The sequence below is a fragment of the Mesoplodon densirostris genome, chromosome 3 (assembly GCF_025265405.1).
Source record: "Mesoplodon densirostris isolate mMesDen1 chromosome 3, mMesDen1 primary haplotype, whole genome shotgun sequence".
Taxonomy (NCBI): Eukaryota; Metazoa; Chordata; class Mammalia; order Artiodactyla; family Ziphiidae; genus Mesoplodon; species Mesoplodon densirostris.
This window is the reverse complement of record NC_082663.1, coordinates 165,954,569-165,976,782: the sequence shown is the minus strand read 5'-3', so window position 1 is coordinate 165,976,782 and position 22,214 is coordinate 165,954,569. Positions and strand designations below refer to the sequence as shown.

Here is a 22,214-nt window from a genome sequence, read left to right as displayed (position 1 = left end):
GGGCAGAGGTTGGTTTGAATCAAGATCACAAACAAATAGCCTTACAAACCTTGGAGCTAGTTCTTCCACTGCGCCCAAGCAGGGAAACTAATTTGTAGCCCCACTCATTGCTGACTATAGGCTTCAGTCCACCCGACCAAGGAACCTAACCACAGCACATGGGAAGCTATGTAGCCCATCCATCTGCCCTGCTTACAGTGGCACTTGAACAGAGAGGTTTTTCCCATCTGCAGAGCAAAACCTGTAGCCCCCATCTGGAGAGGGAACTCAGTATACACTCTTCCCAAATTCAAGTCCTGAAACAAGCCGTGCAGACCCTGGATTCCATTCTGCTGCCCCACTAGGGCAGGGCAGGGCAGATACCTACTGCTAAGTACAGTACCCAGGCCCAATGGTCTAGTAAGCCTGACCAGAGAACCCAGGCAACTGCAGAGCCCATCCTACAGCCTCACTTCGGCAGGGAACCAAGACAAGAGTCCTATCCAACTGTTCTCCGTCAGCAGCACACCCTCCCACCCCTGCCCTCAGAGCTCAGGCAGTTGCCTCATCCAAAAATAGACCTTGATAGCAAGCCCCAGCTGCTCAAGGTCGTTATCAGCAGACAGTTGCAGAAACTGAAACTGAGCTAACTGGCGAAGAATTCTCTCTACCAAAGCAAACTTACAAAGTCTAGAAGAGAGATCACTTACTCAAATGCACAGATACCAATGTAAGGAATGAAAGCTCATGAAAAATCAGGGAAATATGATACCACCAAAGGAAACTAAGAGAACTTCAGTAACTGAGCCTATTTAAATGAATATCTATGAACTGTCAGCCAAAGAATTCAAAATAGTCCTCTTAAAGAACTTTAGTGAAATGCAAGAACACAGACAAATGAAATTAGGAAAACAATTCATGAACATGACAAGAAGTTGAACAAAAATAAAAACCATGAAAAAAATTCTAGAGCTGAAAAATACAATAACTAAACTGAAGGATTCAATTAAGAGCTTCAGAAGCAGACTCAATACAGAAGAAAAAAAAGTCAGCAACGTGGAAGACAAGACAGCTGAAATTACCCAGTCAGAGGAGCAAAAAAGAAAAAAAAAGAAAGAAAGAAAAACAGTGATGAAAGCCTTTGCACTTATGAGACACAAGCCCCCCACCCCCACACACAAAAAAAGAATATTTGCATTATGAGAACTCCAGAAGAGAAAGAGAAAGGAACAGAAAGTATACTTAAAGCAATAATGGCTGAAATCTTCCCAAACCAAAAAAGAGAAATGGATATCCAGATCAATGAGGCCCAAAAGACCCCAAATAGGTTGAACCCAAATAGGACTATACTGAGACACATTGCAATTAACATTGTCAAAAGTCAAAGATAAAGAAAGTTGAGAGCAGCAGGACAAAAGACAGACATTACATACAAGGGAATCTCCATGAGACTAACAGCAGGTTTCTCAACAGAAACTTTTCAGGCCACAAGGGAATGGGATGATATATTCAAAATATTGAAAGGAAGGGCTTCCCTGGTGGCGCAGTGGTTGAGAGTCCACCTGCTGATGCAGGGGACACGGGTTCGTGCCCCAGTCCGGGAAGATCCCACATGCCATGGAGAGGCTGGGCCCGTGAGCCATGGCCACTGAGCCTGCACATCCGGAGCCTGTGCTCCACAACGGGAGAGACCACAACAGTGAGAGGCCCACGTACCACAAAAAAAAAAAAAAAAAAAAACCTGTAAACCAAGAATTCTATACCCAGCAGAGGTGTCCTTATAAATGAAGGAAGGAAAAGACTCATGAGCAAACAAGAGCAAGGGAGTTCACCACCATTAGACCTGCCTTACCAAAATGGTAAGGGAGTTTTTTGAGTGGAAGTAAAAGGTCACTAATTAGCATCATAAAAACAGAAGAAAGTAGCATAAAACTCATTTTAATGGTAAACATATAGTCAAACTTAGATTATGTAATATGGTAAGAGTAGTGTGAATTCACTTACAACTCTAGTTATAAGTTTAAAAAAATAATAATCATAACTACTATAATCTGTTAGTAGTTTCATAGTATTAAAAATATGTAAACTGTAACATCAGTACCCAAAATGTGAGAAGTAAAAGTGTAAATTTCAAGAGTTATATTAAAGCTAAGTTGTTATCAGCTTAAAATAGAATGTTATCATTTTAAGATATTTTACATAAGCCTCATGGTAACCACAAAGGGAAAAACCTGTAGTAATTACATGGAAGAACATGATAAAGAAGTCAGAGAACACTGGTACCAAAAGACATCAAAACACACACCAAAAAAAGACAGCAAGGGGAATTCCCTGGTAGTCCAGTGGTTAGGACTCCACACTTCCACTTCAGGGAGCCCAGGTTCGATCCCTGGTCAGGGAACTAAGATCCCACAAGTTGCACAGCGCAGCCAAAAAAAAAAAAAAAAAAAAAGGGCAACAGGATATGAAAAGGGGAACAATGCATCTACAAGAAAGCCAGAAAATGATGAACAAAATGACAACAGTAAGTCCTTACTTATCAATAATTACTTCAAATGCAAACATTAAATTCTCTAATTAAAATACAGAATGGCTGAATTGATTTTAAAAAAAAAGATCCAACAATATGCTGCCTTATATGATACTCACTTTAGCCTTAAAGACATGTATAGACTGAGAGTGAAAGGATGGAAAAGATATTTCAAACAGATAATAATCCCCAGAAAAGCAAGAGTAGCTATACTTATAGGAAACAAAAGAGACTTTAAACTAAAAATGATAAAAAGAAACAGAAAAGTTCATTATATACTGATAAAGAGGTCAATCCATTAAGATATAACAATTATAAATATTTATACACTCAACACTGAAGCATCTAAATATATAAAACAAAAACAGAGCTAAAAGGAGGAATAAATGGCAACACAAAAATAGTTGGGAACTTTAATATCCCACTTTCAACAATGGATAGATCCTTCAGACACAGAGTCAATAAGGAAACAGCAGATTTGACCAATGCTATAGACAAAATAGACCTTACAGACATATACAGAACATGCTGTCTGACAACAGCAGAAAACACATTCTTCAAGCACCCATGGAACAATTTCTAAGATAAACTATATGTTGGGCCACCAAACAAGGCTTAGCAGATTAAAGAAGATTGAAATCATAGCAAGTTTCTCCTCTGACCACAGTGGGATGAAACTAGAAATCAGTAACAGGAGGAAAATTAGAAAATTTACAAATACATGGAAATTTTAAAACACTCTCCTGAGCAACCAATGGATCAAAAACAAACTAAAGTGGAAATTTTAAAAGTATTTTGAGACAAATGAAAATGGAAATACAACATACCAAACCTTATGGGCTGCAGCAAAAGCAGTTCTAAGAGGGAAGTTCACAGCAACAAACATCTGCACTAAGAAGCAAGAAAGATTCCAAAGAAACAACCTAACTCTATGCCTTAAGGAACTAGAAAAAAGGAGAGCAAACTGAGCCCAAGGTTACCAGAAGGAAGGAAATAAAAGAGCAGAAATAAATAAAGAGAACAAGAAAACAATAGATGATATAAAACAAACTCACAGTTGGTTCTTTGAAAAGATCAACAAAACTGACAAACCCTTAGGTACACCAACCAAGGCAAAAAGAGAAGGGACCCAATCAACAAAATTATAAATGAAGGGCTGCCCTGGTGGTGCAGTGGTTAAGAATCTGCCTGACAGTGCAGGGGATACAGGCCCTGGTTCAGGAAGATCCCACATGTTGCAGAGCAACTAAGCCCATGTGCCACAACTACTGAGTCCACATGCCACAACTAATGAAGCCCATGTGCCTAGAGTCCATGCTTCGCAACAAGAGAAGCCACCGCAACGAGAAGCCCGCGCACTGCACCAAAGAGTAGCTCCCGCTCACTGCAACTAGAGAAAGCCCTTGCGCAGCAACGGAGACCCAATGCAGCCAAAAATAAAATAAAATAAATTTATTAAAAAAATTATAAATGAAGAAGGACACATTACAATTTATACTACAGAAATACAAAGGATCATAGGAGGCTCCTCTGAACAACTATACACCAACAAACTGAATAACCTAGAAGAAATGGAAATTTCTTAGAAACATACAAGTTACCAACACTGCCTCAGGAAGAAATAGAAAATTTGAACAGATCAATTACTAATAAGGAGACAATCAATAACCAGAAATTGCCCAATGAAGATAAGCTCAGGATCAGATGGCTTCACTGGTGAATTTTCCCAAACATTTTAAGAAGAATTAATACCAATCATTCTCAAACTCTTTCAAAAAAATTAAGAGGAGGGGAACACTCCCCCAAGCTTATTTTACAAGGCCAGCATTATCCCAATACCAAAACCAGAAAAGAAAACTACAGACCAATATCCCTAATGAATATAGATGCAAAAATTCCCAATAAAATACTACCAAACCAAATTCAGCAGTGCATTAAAAGAATCATTCACCATGACCTAGTGGGATTTACCCCTAGGATGCAAGGATGTTTCAACATATGCAAAATAGTCAGTGTGATACACCACATTAATAGAATGAAAGAAAAAACTCATATGATTATGTCAATATATGCAGAAAAAAAGCATTTGACAGAATTCAACACCTGTCTGTGATAAAAACACTTAACAAATTAGGTATAGATAGAACATACCTCAATAAAGGCCATATATAACAAGCCCATAGCTACATCATACTGAACAGTAAAAGGTTGAAAGCTTTTCTCCTAAGATCAGGATCAAGACAAGGGTGCCCACTCTCACCACTCCTATTCAACATAGTATTGAAAGTTCTAGCCAGAGCAGTCAGGCGAGAAAAATAAATAAAGGGTATCAGAATTGGAAAGGAAGAAGTAAAATTATCTCTATTTGCAGATGACATGATTTCATACATAGAAAATCCTAAATACTATGCCAGAACACTGTTGGATATAATCAACAAACTTGGCAAGAGTATAGGATACAAAATTAACATACAGAACTCAGTAGTGTTTCTATACACTCACAATGGATTATCTTAAAAAGAAATGAAGAAAATGATGCTATTTGCAATAGCATCAAAAGCAATAAAATACTTAGGACCAAATTTGCTAAGGAGGTGAAAGATTTCTACTTTGAAAAATACAAGACACTGATAAAAGAAATCAAAGAAGACACAAATAAATGGAAAGGTGTCCCAATTTCATTGAATGGAAGAATTAAGATTGTTAAAATGTCAAAACTACCAAAAGCCATCTCTAGATTCAATGCAATCCCTATTATGATTCCAATGGCATTTTTTACAAAAGTAGAAAAGAAATTCTAAAATGTATATGGAGCCACAACAGACCCCAATGACCAAAGAAATCCTAAGAAGGAAGAACAAACACTTCCTGGTTTCAAGCTAAACTGCTAAGCTACAGTCATCAAAACAGTATGGTACTGGCATAAAAGCAGACAGATAGACCAAAGGAATAGAACTGAGAGCCCAGAAATATATTCAAGCTTGTATGGTCAACTCTATTTGACAAGGGAGCCAAGAATACTCAATGGAGAAAAGATAATCTCTTCAATCAGTGGTGCTGTGAAAATTGGATATTCACATATAAAATAATGAACCTAGACCCGTCTTAGACCTCTCACAGATATTAACTTGAAATTGATTAAAGACTTAAATGTAAGACTTGAAATGATCAAACTCATAGAGGAAAAAATAGGAAGAAGCTCCTTGATATGGGTCTTGGTAATGATTTTTTTGGATATGACACCTAAAGCACAATCAATAAAATCAAAAATAAACAAGTGAGAATACATCAACTATAAAGCTCTGCACAGCAAAAGAAACAATCAACAAAGGGAAATGATAATTACAGAATTGGAAAAAAATATTTGTGAACCATATATCTGATAAAGGGTTAACATCTAAAATTTATTTATTTATTTATTTATTTATTTTATTATATATATTTTTTTGCGTTATGCGGGCCTCTCACTGTTGTGGCCTCTCCCGTTGCGGAGCACAGGCTCCGGACGGGCAGGCTCAGCGGCCGTGGCTCACGGGCCCAGCTGCTGCATGGCATGTGGGATCTTCCCGGACCGGGGCATGAACCCGTGTCCCCTGCATCGGCAGGCAGACTCTCAACCACTGCACCACCAGGGAAGCCCCCTAAAATTTATTTTAAAAACCTCATACAGGGCTTCCCTGGTGGCGCAGTGGTTGAGAGTCCGCCTGCCGATGCAGGGGACACGGGTTCGTGCCCCGGTCTGGGAAGATCCCACATGCCGCGGAGCAGCTGGGCCCATGAGCCACGGCCGCTGAGCCTGCGCGTCCGGAGCCTGTGCTCCGCAACGGGAGAGGCCACAACAGTGAGAGGCCCGCGTACAGCCAAAAAAAAAAAAACCTCATACAATCCAATGGCAAAAAAAAAAAATTAAAAATTGGATTGGGCAAAGGACCTGAATAGAAATTTTTCCAAAGAAGATATACAGATGGCCAACAGGTACATGAAAAGATGCTCAACATCACTAATCACTAGGGAAATGCAAATCAAAAACACAATGAGATATCACCTCACCACCACCACCACCCCCCCATTAGAATGACCATCCTAAAAAGACAAGAGTTAACAAATGTGGTGAGGATGTGGGGAAAAGGGAACTCTGTGCACTATTCGTGGGGTTGTAAATTGGTGCAGCCACTATGGAAAACAGTATGAAGTGTCCTCAAAAAATTAAAAATATAATAGAACTACTATATGATCCAGCAATTCTACTTTTGGGAATATGTCTGAAGGAAAAACACAATGGATATCTGTTTCCCCATGTTCATAGCAGCTATTTATAATAGCTAAAATATGGAAATATCCTAAGTGTCCATTGACAGTGAATGGATAAAGAAGTTGTGGTATACAATGTGGTATACAATGGAATGTTATTCAGTCATTTAAAAAATGAGGAAATTCCGCCATATGCAACAATATGGATGAACCTTGAGGGCATTGTGCTAAGTGAAATAAGTCAGACAGAGAAAGACCAATACTGTATAATCTCACTTACAGGTATAATCTATAAAACAAACAAACAAACAAAAATCCCAAAACTTATAGTAAAAGAGATCAGATTTGTGGTTACCAGAGGCAGAGGTGGGGGAGGTAGAACTGGAGGAAGGTGATCAAAATGCACAAACTTCCAGTTATAAGATAAATAAATGCTAGGTATGTAATGTACAACATGATGACCATGGTTAACCCTGCCATATGATATGTGTGGAAGTTGTTAAAGAAAAGTATTACATAATGACAAAGGGGTAAATCTAACAAGAGGATATAATATTTGTAAGTATTTATGCACCCAACATAGGAGCACCTAAATATATAAAGCAAATATTAACATATATCAAGGGAGAAATAGACAGGAATACAACAATAGTAGGAGACTTAATACCCCACTTACATCAATGGATAGATTATCCAGACAGAAAATCAATAAGGAAACATTAGCCTTAAATGACATATAAGACCAGATAAATTTAACAGATATAAATAGAATGTTTCACCCAAAAACAACAGAATACACATCTCCTCAAGTGCACTTGGAACCTTCCCCAGGATAGATCATATATGAGGCCACAATACAATTCTTAAAAAATGTACAAGGTTGAAATCATATCAAGCATCTTTTCTGGCCACAATGGTTTGAAACTAGAAATAGAACTCAGAAGAAGAAAACTAGAACATTCACAAGTATATGGAGATTAAGCAACATGCCATAGATCAATGAGTGAAACAGATCAAAAGAGAAGTAAAAAAATACCTTGAGACAAATGAAAATGGCAATACAATATACTGACACTTAAGGGATGCAGAAAAAGCAGTTCTAAGAGGGAAGTTCATAGTGATAAATGTCTACCTGAAGAAACAAGAAAAATCATAAATACACAACCTAACTTTATACCTCAAATGAAGCCCAAAGTTAGTAGCAGGAAGGAATAATACGGATCAGAGCAAAAAAATGAATGAAACAGAGATTAAACAATAGCAAAAATTCAATGAAACCAAGAGCTAGTTCTTTGAAAAGATAAACAAGATTGACAAACCTTTAGCTAGACTTAAGAAAAAAGAGAGGACTCAGATAAATAAAATCTGAAATGGAGAAGAAATTACAATCGATATCACAGAAATAAAATGATCATACTATGAACAATTATACACCAACAAATGGACAACATGGAAGAACTGGATAAATTTCTAGAAACATACAAAGACTGAATCAAGTAGAAAGAGACCATCTGAACAGACCAATTACTAGGAAGGAGATTGAATCAGTAGTCAAAAACCTCCCATGAAACACAAGTCCAGGATCACATGGCTTCACTCGTGAATTCTACTTAACATTCAAAGAAGAATTGATACCAGTCCTTCTAAAAAGAATGCTTCCAAACTCATTTAACAAGGCCAGCATTGCCCTGAAACCAAAACCAGACAAGGACACTGCAAGAAATAAAATTACAGGCCAATATCCCTGATGGACATAGATGAAAAAATCCTCAACATAAGATTAGCAAACTGAATTCAACAATACATTTAAAGAATCATACATATGATCAAGTGAAATTTATTCCAAGGATGGTTCACATTGATAAATCAATGTGATACACATTTACAAAATAAAGGATAAAAATCATATGACCATCTCAATAGATGTGAAAAGCAATTGTCAAAATTCAACATCCATTTAGATAAAAACCTTCATCAAAGTGAGTGTAGAGGGAACGTACCTCAACATAATAAAGGCCATATATAATAAGCTCATACCTAACATCATAGTCTATGGTGAAAGGCTGAAAGCTCTTCTTTTAAGATCAGGAACAAGACAAGTACACCCACTCTTGCTACTTATATTCAACACAACATTGGAAGTCCTAGCCACAGCAATGAAGCAAGAAAAATAAGTAAAAGGCATCCAAATGGGAAAGGAAGAAGTAAAACTGTCACTATTTGTAGAACCCATGAAATTATATGTAAAACACCATAAAGACTTTACCAAAACAAAACAAAACAAAAAAAGAATTAAAAAATTCAGTAAAGTTGCAGGGTACAAAATTAATATACAGCAATCTGTTGCATTTCTATACACTAATAACAAATTATCAGAAAGAGAAATTAAGAACACAATCCCATTTACAATTGCATCAAAACAAACAAAATACCTTGGAATAAATTTAGCCAAGGAGGCAAAACACCTGTACACTGAAAACTGTAAGACATTGATGAAAGAAACTGAAGGCGACACAAATAAATGGCAAGGTGTTCCGTGCTCATGAAGTGGGAGAATTAATATTGATAAAATGTCCATACTACCAAAAGCAATTTACAAATTCAGTGCAATCCCTAACAAAATTCCAATGGCGTTTTTCACAGAAATAGAGCAGACGTTCCTAAAATTTGTATGGAACCACAGATACCCAAATGGCCAAAGCAATCTTTAAAAAAGAAGAACAGACCAGAAAAGTTGGGGCAAATCGGAGTGTATGGGCACCAAGCGCATGGATGAATTCACCTAAGGAAAGAATGTTGGAGAAAAGAAAGAAAGAGCCAATGAGTGGGCCTTGAGAAAGACTGACGTTTGGGGATGGCCAGAGAAAGAGAAACTCACACAGGATACCGGGGGAGGTGAGACAGGAGACCAGGGTGTCAGACTCTCCAGCAGAGTCATGGAAGGGAATCACCATTGGTGACCCAGCCCCAAGGAGCTAGGGATGCTACAGATGTGATAATGACCAAGAAGTAGTCACTGAAAGGAGCAGCAAGGAAATCGCTGGGGATTTACTGACAAACGTTTCTTCGCTTTGGTGGAGTTGGAAGCCAAAATCAAGTAAAAGGAGGAATGAGTGGGAGGTGAGGACCCAGACACAGCCAGTTCAAACAACTTTGCAAAAAGTGACCTTGAAGGGGAAGCAAAAGATAGGACTATCCTGGAGGTGGAGTCAAAGACGGTTCCTTTCCTTTTTAAAGCAAGAAACTAGAATGTGTTTAAGGTTTAAAGAAAGGAGCCAGCCCCAGGAGATTGAAGGAAACATAGAATGCCTAATTCTCCCCTCTCTGGGGCACCTCCTGGAGCAAAGTGCCTGAGGATGTAGCAGGACCAGCCACCTGAGCTGAGGGATCGCCCTTACACCTGAGGAGCCATCCGCAGACCCACTGAGTGAAAGGAAGGAGCTAGGCGGCGCGTCCCAAGTGTCATGGGCCACGGGCTCGCCTCCGAAGTGCAGCAGCTGCTCCACAAGTCCATGGTCGTCCTGGCAGACTCGGTCCAGAGGGCTGTGTACAAGGACCTAGTGCTCCTGCTGCAGAAGGACTACCTGCTCACACTCAGCCAGTTCAAGGCCAAGGGAGAGTACGGCTTCGAGCAGGATGAGCTGGTGCAGGGGGGCAAGCAGGGCCGCATGCCTAATGGCACCCACTACCGCGAGGTGCGCCAGTTCGGCTCTGGCCAGCACCTGGTGCACTTCTACTTCCTGACGCACGTGTGCTCCTGACGTGCGACTACCTCGAAGCCATCCTAGAGGAGCTGCATTCGAGTGAGCACAACCCGAACCTGGTCATCATGAGCTCCTGCCTCTGGGACCTCACCAGGTATGGGGAGGACTCCTGGCCGAACTACCTGCAGAACCTGGAGAGCCTATTTGGGCGCCTGTGCCAGGTGCTGCCCCAGTCGTGCCTCCTGGTTTGGAACATGGCCATGCCCGTGGGCGACAACATCACCAGTGGCTTCCTCCCGCTGGAGCTGCGACCCGCAGCCTCCACCCTGAAAACCAACATGATTGAAGCTAACTTCTACAGCTCTGACGAGGCCCAAAAGCACGGCTCCGACGGAGTGCACTGGAACGAGCGTGTGCACCAACAACTCTCCCCGCTTCTGCTGGCCCACGTGGCCGACACCTGGCGGGTGGAGCTGCCCCAGCGCAACCCAGTGGGCAAGTTCATCAAGGATGGCCCTGCCAGGGGAGGACCTGGCAAGAGACTTGAGAGGCAGCCCCCTCTCAAAGGGGGGCTGCAAAGATCAACCAGCCTTCCCTCCTCTGCCCCGACCCCTGCCTCTGCCTGGGTGCTGCCCCCTGCCCCCCACACCATCTCCCCGCCCACCCCAGTTCCCACTCCTGCCCCCACAACCCTGTCCCATCCCCTTTCACGAGGTGACACCCCCATTCCTAGTCTGTCCCCAAGATGCCCATTTTTCTTCAGACCATCCTTTCCAATTGAATCAATTCTCCTTAAACCATTTCCATTCAGATATTCCCCCAAACTACCCAGACAGAATTTGCCTTCAAAGTTGACTTTATGTTTAGTCCCCAGCCACCTAGGCCTCCCTTCCCCCGACCCTGTTATCAGCAGCAGGCCCCTGTGGTCCATAGGGGTTTTCCCTGGCATCGTCCCTGTGGCCCCTATGTGCCCTGGAGAGGGCGGCCCAGAACTTCCAAGAGAAGGGCCCCAGCCTATGGAGAGCCAAGGCCTCAATAGACTGACTTGGGACTTCCTCCTCATGCACACGGACTGGACAGATCGTCTGACTCTCCCCAAACAGACTGACCTTGTTAAGTGAAGCCTTTGGTCCATTGCTGTTATCAGTAATGGCAGGGGAGAGCAGTCTGACCCATTCTGTTGGCTGTGGCCTCTCGCTGCACTCTGGGGGGGTGGGAGGTGACCAGCATCATTCCTGCCTCCCCACTCCCTATTCTCTTTGTCTTTTTGTAAATATAAAATTGAAATTAAAAATTTGTTTCATTGGGGCTTCCCTGGTGGCACAGTGGTTAAGAATCCACCTGCCAATTCAGGGGACGCGGGTTCAAGCCCTGGTCCGGGAAGATCCCACATGCCATGGAGCAACTAAACCCATGCGCCACAACTACTGAAGCCCGCATGCCTAGAGCTCGTGCTCTGCAACAAGAGAAGCCACTGCAATGAGAAGCCCGCACACCACAACGAAGAGTAGCCCCCGCTCACCGCAACTAGAGAAAGCCCACAAGCAGCAACAAAGACCCAACACACCAAAAATAAATAAATAAATTTATTTTTTTTAATTTGTTTCATTAAAAAAAAAAAAACAACAACAAAGCTGAAGGCATCATGATCCCTGATTTCAAACTCTATTGCAAAGCTATAGTAATCAAAACAATATGGTACTGGAATAAAAATAGACACAAAGACCAATGGAACAGAACTGAGAGCCCAGAAATAAACCCACACATGTATGGTCAATTAATTTACAGCAAAGGAGCCAAGAATATAAAATGGAGAAAGGACACTCTCTTCAACAAGTGGTGCTGGGAAAACCTGACAGCCCCATACAAAAGAATGGAACTGTACCACTATCTTATACCATGCACAAAAATTAACTCAAATGGATTAAAAACTTGAACATAAGACCTGGAACCATAAAACTCCAAGAAAAAGCGTAGGTTCCTTGACATTAGTCTCGACAATGATTTTTTGGATTTGACATAAAAGCAAAGGCAATAAAAGTGAAAACCAATAAGTGGGACTATTAAAATGCTTACACAGCAAAGGAAACCATCCACAAGATGAAAAGGCAGCCTTTTCATTATAATGTTTTTTAATATTTACAAATCATATATCTGATAAAGGGTTAATATCTAAAATATAAAAAGAACTCGTACAACTCAACAGCAAAAAAAAAATTTTTTTTAAACCAATTCAACTAAGGGACTTCCCTGGTGATGCAGTGGTTAAGAATCTGCCTGCCAATGCAGGGGACATGGGTTCGATCCCTGGTCTGGGAAGATCCCACATGCTGCGGAGCAACTAAGCCCATGGGGCATAACTACTGAGCCTGCACTCTAGAACCCGTGAGCCACAACTACTGAAGTTCGTGCACTCTAGAGCCCATGCACTGCAACTACTGAGCCCATGCACTGCAACTACTTAAGCCCATGCTCTCTGGGGCCCATGTGCTGCAACTACTGAGCCCGCATGCTGCAACTACTGAAGCCCATGCGCCTAGGTGTTGCTCATCCTTGCTCCGCAACAAGAGAAGCCACTGCAATGAGAAGCCCACACACCACAACGAAGAGTAGCCCCTGCTCACCACAACTAGAGAAAGCCCACATGCAGCAGCAAAGACCTGACACAGGCAAAAAAGAAAAAAACCCAATTCAACTAAGGGACTTCCCTGGTGGTACAATGGTAAAGAATCCACTTTCCAATGCAGAGGATGTGGGTTCGAACCCTGGTCGGGGAACTAAGATCCCACTTGCTGCGGGGCAACTAAGCCCACACACCTCGACTAGAGAGCCCATGTGCCACAAACTACAGAGCCCACACCCTCTGGAGCCTGCACACCACAACTACAGAGCCCATATGCTCTGGAGCCTGTGCGCCACAACTATAGAGAGAAAACCCGCACGCCACAGCTAGAGAGCAGCCTACACGACACAACGAAGAGCCCATGCGATGCAATGAAAGATCCCACGTGCCACAACTAAGACCCAACACAGCCAAAAATAAATAAATAATAAAAATAAATAGATATACTAAAAAAAAAGCAATTCAACTAAAAAATAGGACCTGTATAGACATTTTTCCAAAGAAGACATACAGATAGCCAACAGATCCATGAAAAGGTGCTCAACATTACTGATCCCTAGGGATGTGCAAATCAAACCATAATGAGATATTATCTCACACCTGTTAGAATGGCTATTATCAAAAAGACAAATAACAAGTGTTGGGAAGGATGTGGAGAAAAGGGAATCCTTGTGCACCATTGGTGGGAATGTAAATTGGTGCAGCCACTATGGAGAGCAGTATGGGATATCCTCAAAAAATTAAAAAATAGAACTACCATATGAGCCAGCAATTCCATTTCTGGACATACATATGAAGAAAATGAAAACACTAACTCAAAAAGATATGCACCCCAGTGTTCACTGCAGCATTATTTACAATAGCCAAGACATGAAAGCAATGTAAGTGTCCATCAATGGATGAATGGGTAAAGAAGATGTGATATATATATATATATATATATGTAATATACATACACACACACACACGAATGGAATATTATTCTGCCAAAAAAAAGAATGAAATATTGCCATTTGTGATATGGATGAACCTTGAGGGCATTATACTAAGTGAAATAAGTTAGAGAAAGACAAATGCCATATGATCTCACTTACATGTGGAATCTTTAAAAAGAAGAAAAAAAAACAAGATCATAGGTACTGAGAACAGATTGGTGGTTGACAGAGGTGAGGAGTGGGGGTGGGCACAATGGAAAAAGAGAGTCAAAAGGCACAAGTTTCCAGTTACAAAATAAATGAGTAATGGGGTTGTAATGTACAGCATGGCCCTTATAGTTAATAGTGTATTGTGTATCTGAAAGTTGCTAAGAGAGTAGATCTTAAAAGTTCTCACAAGAAAAAAATTTCACAGCTACGTACGGTGACTGATGTTAACTAGTCTTATTATGGTGATCATTTCACAATAGATACAATATTGAATCACTATGTTGTACACCTGAAACTAATATAATATTGCATGTCAATTTTATCTTAACTTTCAAAATAAACATAAAAATCATTGATTAAAAAAGTTGTGAGGGGGCTTCCCTGGTGGCGCAGTGGTTGAGAGTCCGCCTGCCGATGCAGGGGACACGGGTTCGTGCTCCCGTCCGGGAAGATCCCACATGCCGCGGAGCGGCTGGGCCTGTGAGCCATGGCCGCTGAGCCTGTGCGTCTGGAGCCTGTGCTCCACAACGGGAGAGGCCACAACAGTGAGAGGCCCGCGTACCACCAAAAAAAAAAAAAAAAAAAAAAAGTTGTGAGGGGCTTCCCTGGTGGCGCAGTGGTTGAGAGTCCACCTGCCGATGCAGGGGACACGGGTTCATGCCCCGGTTCAGGAGGATCCCACATGCCGCGGAGCGGCTGGGCCCGTGAGCCACGGCCGCTGAGCCTGCACGTCCGGAGCCTGTGCTCTGCAACGGGAGAGGCCACAACAGTGAGAGGCCCGCGTACCGCAAAAAAAAAAAAAAAAAAAAAAAAAAAAAAAAGTTGTGAGGACAGTAAATCTTGTGTTTTTTCCTTTTTCTTTTTTCTTTCATATCTATATGAGATGATGAATGTTAACCAAACTTAATGTGGTAATCATTTCATCATATATGTAAGTCAAATTATTATGCTGTACACCTTAAACTTATGCAATGATGTATGTCAATTATTTCATTAAAATCGGGGGGGGGGAGTTAGCTCAAATCAGCGCTATAACAAAATCCCATTCCCAGGGACATGATGAATTTGGAAATAAAATCCCACCCTAAATCATCAATGGCTAATGATTAGCACCTATTACTTTTTTATGGTTGGTACACCTGGGCCAAGAGACAAAAGGCCTCGATAGCTTTAAGTAATAGTGACAAACCTAAATGGTAGCAGTCTGAGGTTGGGGACCCATCTTCTGTGCTTGCCCGCTATGCTGTTTTTTCTGCATTCTTAGCACCTTCACATACTAATATAGTTGTTATAATGATAATCATGCTTGTATATTTGATTTACATGTTAGCATCTCCGATGAATACATGTTATAGCACTATAAATACATACACATACGTACATACACCCACGATTATATTACGGATATATGATTTGTCTGTTGGTCTCCCCTAGGTAACTGAAGATAAGGCCTTATATCACACTAAGTGTATTTTAACCAATAGTATGCTTCGGAATCACCCAGCTCCTATTCCCTGGGGGGCTGATTCAGCAGCTGTGGAGTCAGCCCTGCAGCCATGCTTTAGAGAGTATCCCAGGTAGTTTAGAATTTCATGTCTGATGGAGAGGGTGGTACAGCCTAGAGGTGAAGACAGTGAGCTCAGGATTAGGACCCTGGCTCCACCACTTACTATTTGTGTAAGCTTGAGCAGGGCACTTAAACCTGTCTGTGCCTTGCATGTAAAATGGGGATAATAGTGCTTGCCTGGGAGTGTTGTGAGGATTAAACAAGATAAAACCTGGGCAGTGCTGAGAACACACTAAGCCCATCGTAAGTTCTTGGGACGTGTTGCTTTGTTGGTGTTGCTCATCCTTGCATTCCAGAGCAGGCACCATGCCTGACAGGAGCAGAGATTTAACGTTCAATAAATAATAAATGCACTGGGGGATGTATGCTATCAGCAAAGAGAAGCAAAAGGGAAAAGAATAAGCAAAGGGATAGAAGAATAGAAGGATGGCCAAGGAGGTGGGATATGCATAGGCATGGTGGGGGAAATCCTAAAAATCCTTCCTCATTGTTGTCACAGTATTCATTCTGCCTAATAAAATGTTAACGAGGTCTTGAACTGAAACTCTAAAACACATAGGATTAAGAATCTTGGTGGCCTTCTGCTGTTGTCCCAAATGAAGCAACCCAGTATGTCCAAACTTGTGTTTCCAGAGGAAGTGATCTTTCTGACGCCAGCTTGTGGTCTGCTCTGGAACTCTAGACCATATCTTCAACATCTTCAGTGATTCTGACAGCATTAACTTTGGGGCCTGTTGAAAATATCCTACCACACGCACTCTTTGCTTTCTTGACGATTCTTCCCAATTACCGCAGGTTTGATGATATGACTCTTCCACTTGAACCTGGATTTCGTTATAATCCCAAGAACTCACCACCTTTATTCTCTTTCCATGCCTTAGCTTTTTTTTTTTTTCTAAACGTTTATCTCACATGTTCTGTCCCCTTTTTTCTGGGATGACTCCATGAAAACAGCAATGGTTTGGGGAATCAGGTGGTCCTGGGTTCAAATCCTGCCTCTGCCTCTGAGGGTAATTGCCCATATATAAAATAATTTCTACCTACGTTGTGAGAATTAAACTGGGATCAGATATGTAAAGTACCTAGCACAGTACCTGTCAAAGCATCAAGGGTTTATCAGTTTAGATTAGTTTCAACTGCTGGTAACAGAAATGAGAAATAACAGTATCTTATACAAGATACAGGCTTATTATTTTTTATGATCTAAAAGGAGTCTAGCGGGAAGCAATTCATGGCTGGTACAGATGACCTAGGTCATCTTGAAGACACCTATGTTGACAGGGATCTAGACTTTTTCTCTGGATGAACCATTATCTTTGAGGTTTAACATCCTCAATGTCACCCCATATTCACAAAGTGAATACTGGAGCACCGGTGGTCACATCCACATTCCACCTAAGAAAAGAAGGAAAGTGGGAAGAACAAAAGGGTGCCTACTTCTTAGCTAAGTCTGCTTCCTTTAAGGTTCCCAGAAGACCCAGCCAACAACTACTACTTAAATCACTTTAGCCACCGCAGTCTCCAAAGGAAGCTGTGAAATGTAGTTCTTTACCTGGGTACAATGCTGCTCCCCAATATAACAGGTGCCTGTCGTGTTAGAATTATCCCTTGTCTCCTCCAAAGCCGCAGGGTGGAACCCTCTAGGGTCCCTTACAGTCTCTTCATCATTTGACACAAATATATACAAATATATACAAATCCTCTTGCTTCCCAGGGTGGCCAGGCAGGACAGTTAGAACCCCAGGGCCCAGGGCTATTGTGTATGGCTATGTAATTTGTGCACTGCCCAGTTTTTCCCGTTCACACTCTCTACAACACGATGGCACCCCTGTAACTGTGCAGTGCCCAGCCTACCTAACTGCTCATGGCAGCCATGCCCAGATCAGTCATCTCTGGCCATTAGCAGCCTTGCTATATTCTAGTGCACCCTACAGAAATGACCACTTCCTATGTGTACTATGACGTGAAGGAGTTTAGAAAGCACTCCTCTAAATAACTTCAAGGGTATTTCTTTTTCCAGCGCATACACAGGCCCTGGCCACGCCAGCTGTGTCCTCCATAGAAGCCTGAGCTAACATGCCCCGGTGATGTCTTTCAGAGCAGGCCCGTTGTGTTTTCCTAGGTCCACGGAAGAAATCTCTTGTCCATTGACTATGACCGGAATATTCGGACAGAGAAGATCTACGATGATCACCGGAAGTTCACCCTGAGGATCATTTATGACCAGGTGGGCCGTCCCTTCCTCTGGCTCCCCAGCAGTGGGCTGGCAGCTGTCAACGTCTCCTATTTCTTCAATGGGCGCTTGGCTGGCCTTCAGCGTGGGGCCATGAGCGAGAGGACAGACATCGACAAGCAAGGCCGGATCGTGTCCCGCATGTTTGCCGACGGGAAAGTGTGGAGCTATTCCTACCTTGACAAGGTGGGTGGATGTGCTGCCCTCGCTCGTCTGGGGCTAGCTCTCTCTCTCATTCATGCTTCTCTGTTTAAGCTGACCTGATAGGCTTTGCCATAAGACATTGTAACATCTTCACTTTGACTCTACCAGGGCTCCCCACGCACTCTCACCCTCTGGGAGGGAGGAAATCTGAAGGAAAATGTTATTTGTAGCCCAGCACTATTACCATTAAAAGCAAAAAAAAGTTCTAGACACTCAGGAATGGCAAAAAGGGTGGATTGTCTGATTTTTACCCCAAAATAACAGTGCTGTTGAAATGGACAGAATTATCCCACTGGCAGTGTGGCTAATCACTCCTTATGAACTGGAAATGCAGTGATTCATTTCTGCCTTGCCCGAAATTGAGCCATCAGGGTAGGGAATTCTGCCTAAAGTAAAACCCGAGCACGCAGACCAGCACCCTCCCCTACTTGGCCTATTGGCTGAACCAGCCAATGGATTCTTGCTATATATTTTCCTGTGTCTGCAAGCGGCAGACTCAGGTCTCCGCGTCAGAAAAGGTCCAGTTGTAGCAGCGGTAAAAAGAGATGCCTTCAGGGCACGAGTCAAGACTTTTAAAGGCTGCCCTGGTTATCTAGTCATCAGACAGGGGCTTGCTCGGCCTGGGCCTCTCATCTGGACTCACGTCCACACAAGCCCATTTCCATTTCTTCCTTTCTTGCCTCTCCACGACAGCGGTCACCTGCAGATAGAGCTGTTACCTCCTCTGTAAAGGGGCTGATGTCTCTTCGATCCCTTCTGAATACTGTTCTCATTACACCATAAGATGCTACAATGGTTGACCAGGGGAGGCAAGAATCTCTCCACGGCTTCAAGTTTGAGGCCATTCTTTCCCCAAACAATCAATGATTCTGGGTTACTTAATCTTTTCGGTAGCTTCTAAATGGAGGATGTGGTTTCTCCTTAGATTTAATCAGTGGTTCCCAAACATAGTATGTGTATCACACCTGTCCCCTGCTGGGCCAGCAGCAGTCATTTCTAACCAGTCTCAGGATTTCTTGTCATTGAACCTGGAGGCAAACTCAGTGCCTCTCACCTCAGTCCTTCAAACCCCTTGCAACTCAAAGTTATGGTCCAAGCAACATCAGCATCACCTGGGAGTTTGTTCCAAAAGTAGATTCTCAGGCCACCTCTCCACCACCCTCCCCCACCGAACTACTGAATCAGAATTTGCCTTTTAACCAGATCCCTGGGTATTTCACATGCACGTGAAAGTTTGGGGAGCATTCTCCCAAGTAGCCACCATGATCCGTAGAGTAGCATGCCCGATGAAATCAATTTACCCATAATCTCTGGTCTAAATTTCCCCATCCTTCACAGCTTTTGAATTGCCATTTAGGGAAATGGAATAAATTCTGTCCATTTGAGCACTTGGTCCTAAATGGCCAACTCATGTGTTCCCTTCCCCTTTCCTTCCTCCAGTCCATGGTCCTCCTGCTTCAGAGTCAGCGTCAGTACATATTCGAGTACGACTCCTCTGAACGCCTCCACGCCGTCACCATGCCCAGTGTTGCCCGGCACAGCATGTCCACCCACACCTCCATTGGCTACATCCGCAACACTTACAACCCGCCTGAAAGCAACGCTTCGGTCATCTTTGACTACAGTGATGACGGCCGCATCCTAAAGACATCCTTTTTAGGCACTGGGCGCCAGGTATTCTACAAGTATGGGAAACTCTCCAAGCTATCAGAGATTGTCTATGACAGTACTGCCATCACTTTCGGGTATGATGAGACCACCGGTGTCTTAAAAATGGTCAGCCTCCAAAGTGGGGGCTTCTCCTGCACCATCAGGTACCGGAAGATTGGCCCACTTGTGGACAAGCAAATCTACAGGTTCTCTGAGGAAGGCATGGTCAACGCCAGGTTTGAATACACCTATCACGACAACAGCTTCCGGATCGCAAGCATCAAGCCGGTCATAAGTGAGACTCCCCTTCCTGTTGACCTCTACCGCTACGATGAGATTTCTGGCAAAGTGGAGCACTTTGGCAAGTTCGGAGTCATCTACTATGATATCAACCAGATCATCACCACGGCTGTGATGACCCTCAGCAAGCACTTTGACACCCACGGGCGGATCAAGGAAGTCCAGTACGAGATGTTCCGGTCCCTCATGTACTGGATGACGGTGCAGTATGACAGCATGGGCAGGGTAATCAAGAGGGAGCTGAAACTGGGGCCCTATGCCAACACCACTAAGTACACCTATGACTATGATGGGGATGGGCAGCTCCAGAGCGTGGCCGTCAATGACCGCCCGACCTGGCGCTACAGCTACGACCTCAATGGGAACCTCCACTTGCTGAACCCGGGGAACAGCGTGCGCCTCATGCCCTTGCGCTACGACCTCCGAGATCGGATAACCAGGCTCGGTGACGTGCAGTACAAAATTGACGACGATGGCTATCTGTGCCAGCGAGGGGCTGACATCTTTGAGTACAACTCCAAGGGCCTTCTAACGAGAGCCTACAACAAGGCCAGTGGCTGGAGTGTCCAGTACCGCTATGATGGCGTGGGGCGCCGGGCTTCCTACAAGACCAACCTGGGCCATCATCTGCAATATTTCTACTCTGACCTCCACAACCCGACTCGCATCACCCATGTCTATAATCACTCCAACTCGGAGATAACCTCGCTCTACTATGACCTCCAAGGTCACCTCTTTGCCATGGAGAGCAGCAGTGGGGAGGAGTACTATGTTGCCTCAGATAACACAGGGACTCCCCTGGCTGTGTTCAGCATCAATGGTCTCATGATCAAGCAGCTGCAGTACACCGCCTACGGGGAGATTTATTACGACTCCAACCCTGACTTCCAGATGGTCATTGGCTTCCATGGGGGACTCTACGATCCCCTGACCAAGCTGGTCCACTTCACGCAGCGTGATTATGACGTGCTGGCGGGACGATGGACCTCTCCGGACTATACCATGTGGAAAAATGTGGGCAAGGAGCCGGCCCCCTTTAACCTGTATATGTTCAAGAGCAACAATCCTCTCAGCAATGAGCTGGATTTGAAGAACTACGTGACAGGTGAGGACCTGGCCACCTCAGTTTGGCAGTGGCTCCCCGTGGGGTGGTGGTCCCAGTAGACTGCCGGGGATTTCAAAACAAGGTCTTATGTCTGATGCTAGGAGAATCCTGAAGGGCTGTGTATACCGGCAGTACAGGATCTAGAGCAGTCAAGTGTCAGCAGTACAGAGCAATCATCAGGTCTTATTTGAACATGTCCTGACCACTTTCAAGTCCATTCAATTGAAATAACTTTTACAAGAGCCCTTACTACCCCAAAAGAGGAAAGCAGCCTTATGAAGGGGGAAAGGATGGGACTCTGGTCTCAGAAGTAACTGATTCAAATTCTCTCTCTTCTATTTATAAGCTAAAGGACCTTGGGCTAGTTGTCCAGTATCTCTGAGCTGTAGTTTCCTTCTCTGCAAAAGGGCACTAACAGAATCATCTCACCGAGTGATCGTAAGGAGATGAACTTATGTAGGTAAAGTTTAGTGCCTGGCACTTAGACCGAGGATGTTCACAAAAGGGTATCTGCTCATGTTATTAACATCACCATTACTAGTGAAGCAATGAATGAGAATAGGTACTGAAATGACTGTGACCCAGTTCCTGACCTCACAACCAGGCTGGTGAGATACAAATACAAATAACCAATGATAATGCAAAGCAGAATTAAGTCTGTGCTACCATATAGGTGTTTGTTCAGTTATTTATTTAACAAGCATTTATAGTGGGCCAGCATGCTACATTCTGGGGATACAATGATAAGCAAGACAAACACTCTTCTCTCAAAGTGGTGTGTGTGTGTGTGTGTGTGTGTGTGTGTGTGTGTGTGTGTGTGTGTGAGGCACACATGCAGATGACTTCAGATTTGAAAATTTTGACATAGTACAGAAGAGCCCCGTGTCAAACTGGGCCTGAAGGATGAGGGGGATCTTGTTTGG

At 43.0% G+C, this 22,214-nt stretch overlaps 1 protein-coding gene and 1 pseudogene across 7 annotated transcripts in view; both read left to right on the top strand.

The window, feature by feature from the left end:
• Positions 1-22,214, top strand: part of TENM2 (teneurin transmembrane protein 2) — a 1,009,203-nt gene that overhangs the window by 967,752 nt on the left and 19,237 nt on the right. For all 7 annotated transcript variants that reach the window (XM_060094960.1, XM_060094959.1, XM_060094962.1 and 4 more), the window contains 2 exons: positions 17,922-18,218; positions 19,677-21,291. In XM_060094960.1, the coding sequence (XP_059950943.1) occupies positions 17,922-18,218; positions 19,677-21,291 (1,912 nt within the window). The remainder of the gene's footprint in view (positions 1-17,921; positions 18,219-19,676; positions 21,292-22,214) is intronic.
• On the top strand, positions 10,225-11,503 carry LOC132487194 (PC-esterase domain-containing protein 1B-like; annotated as a pseudogene).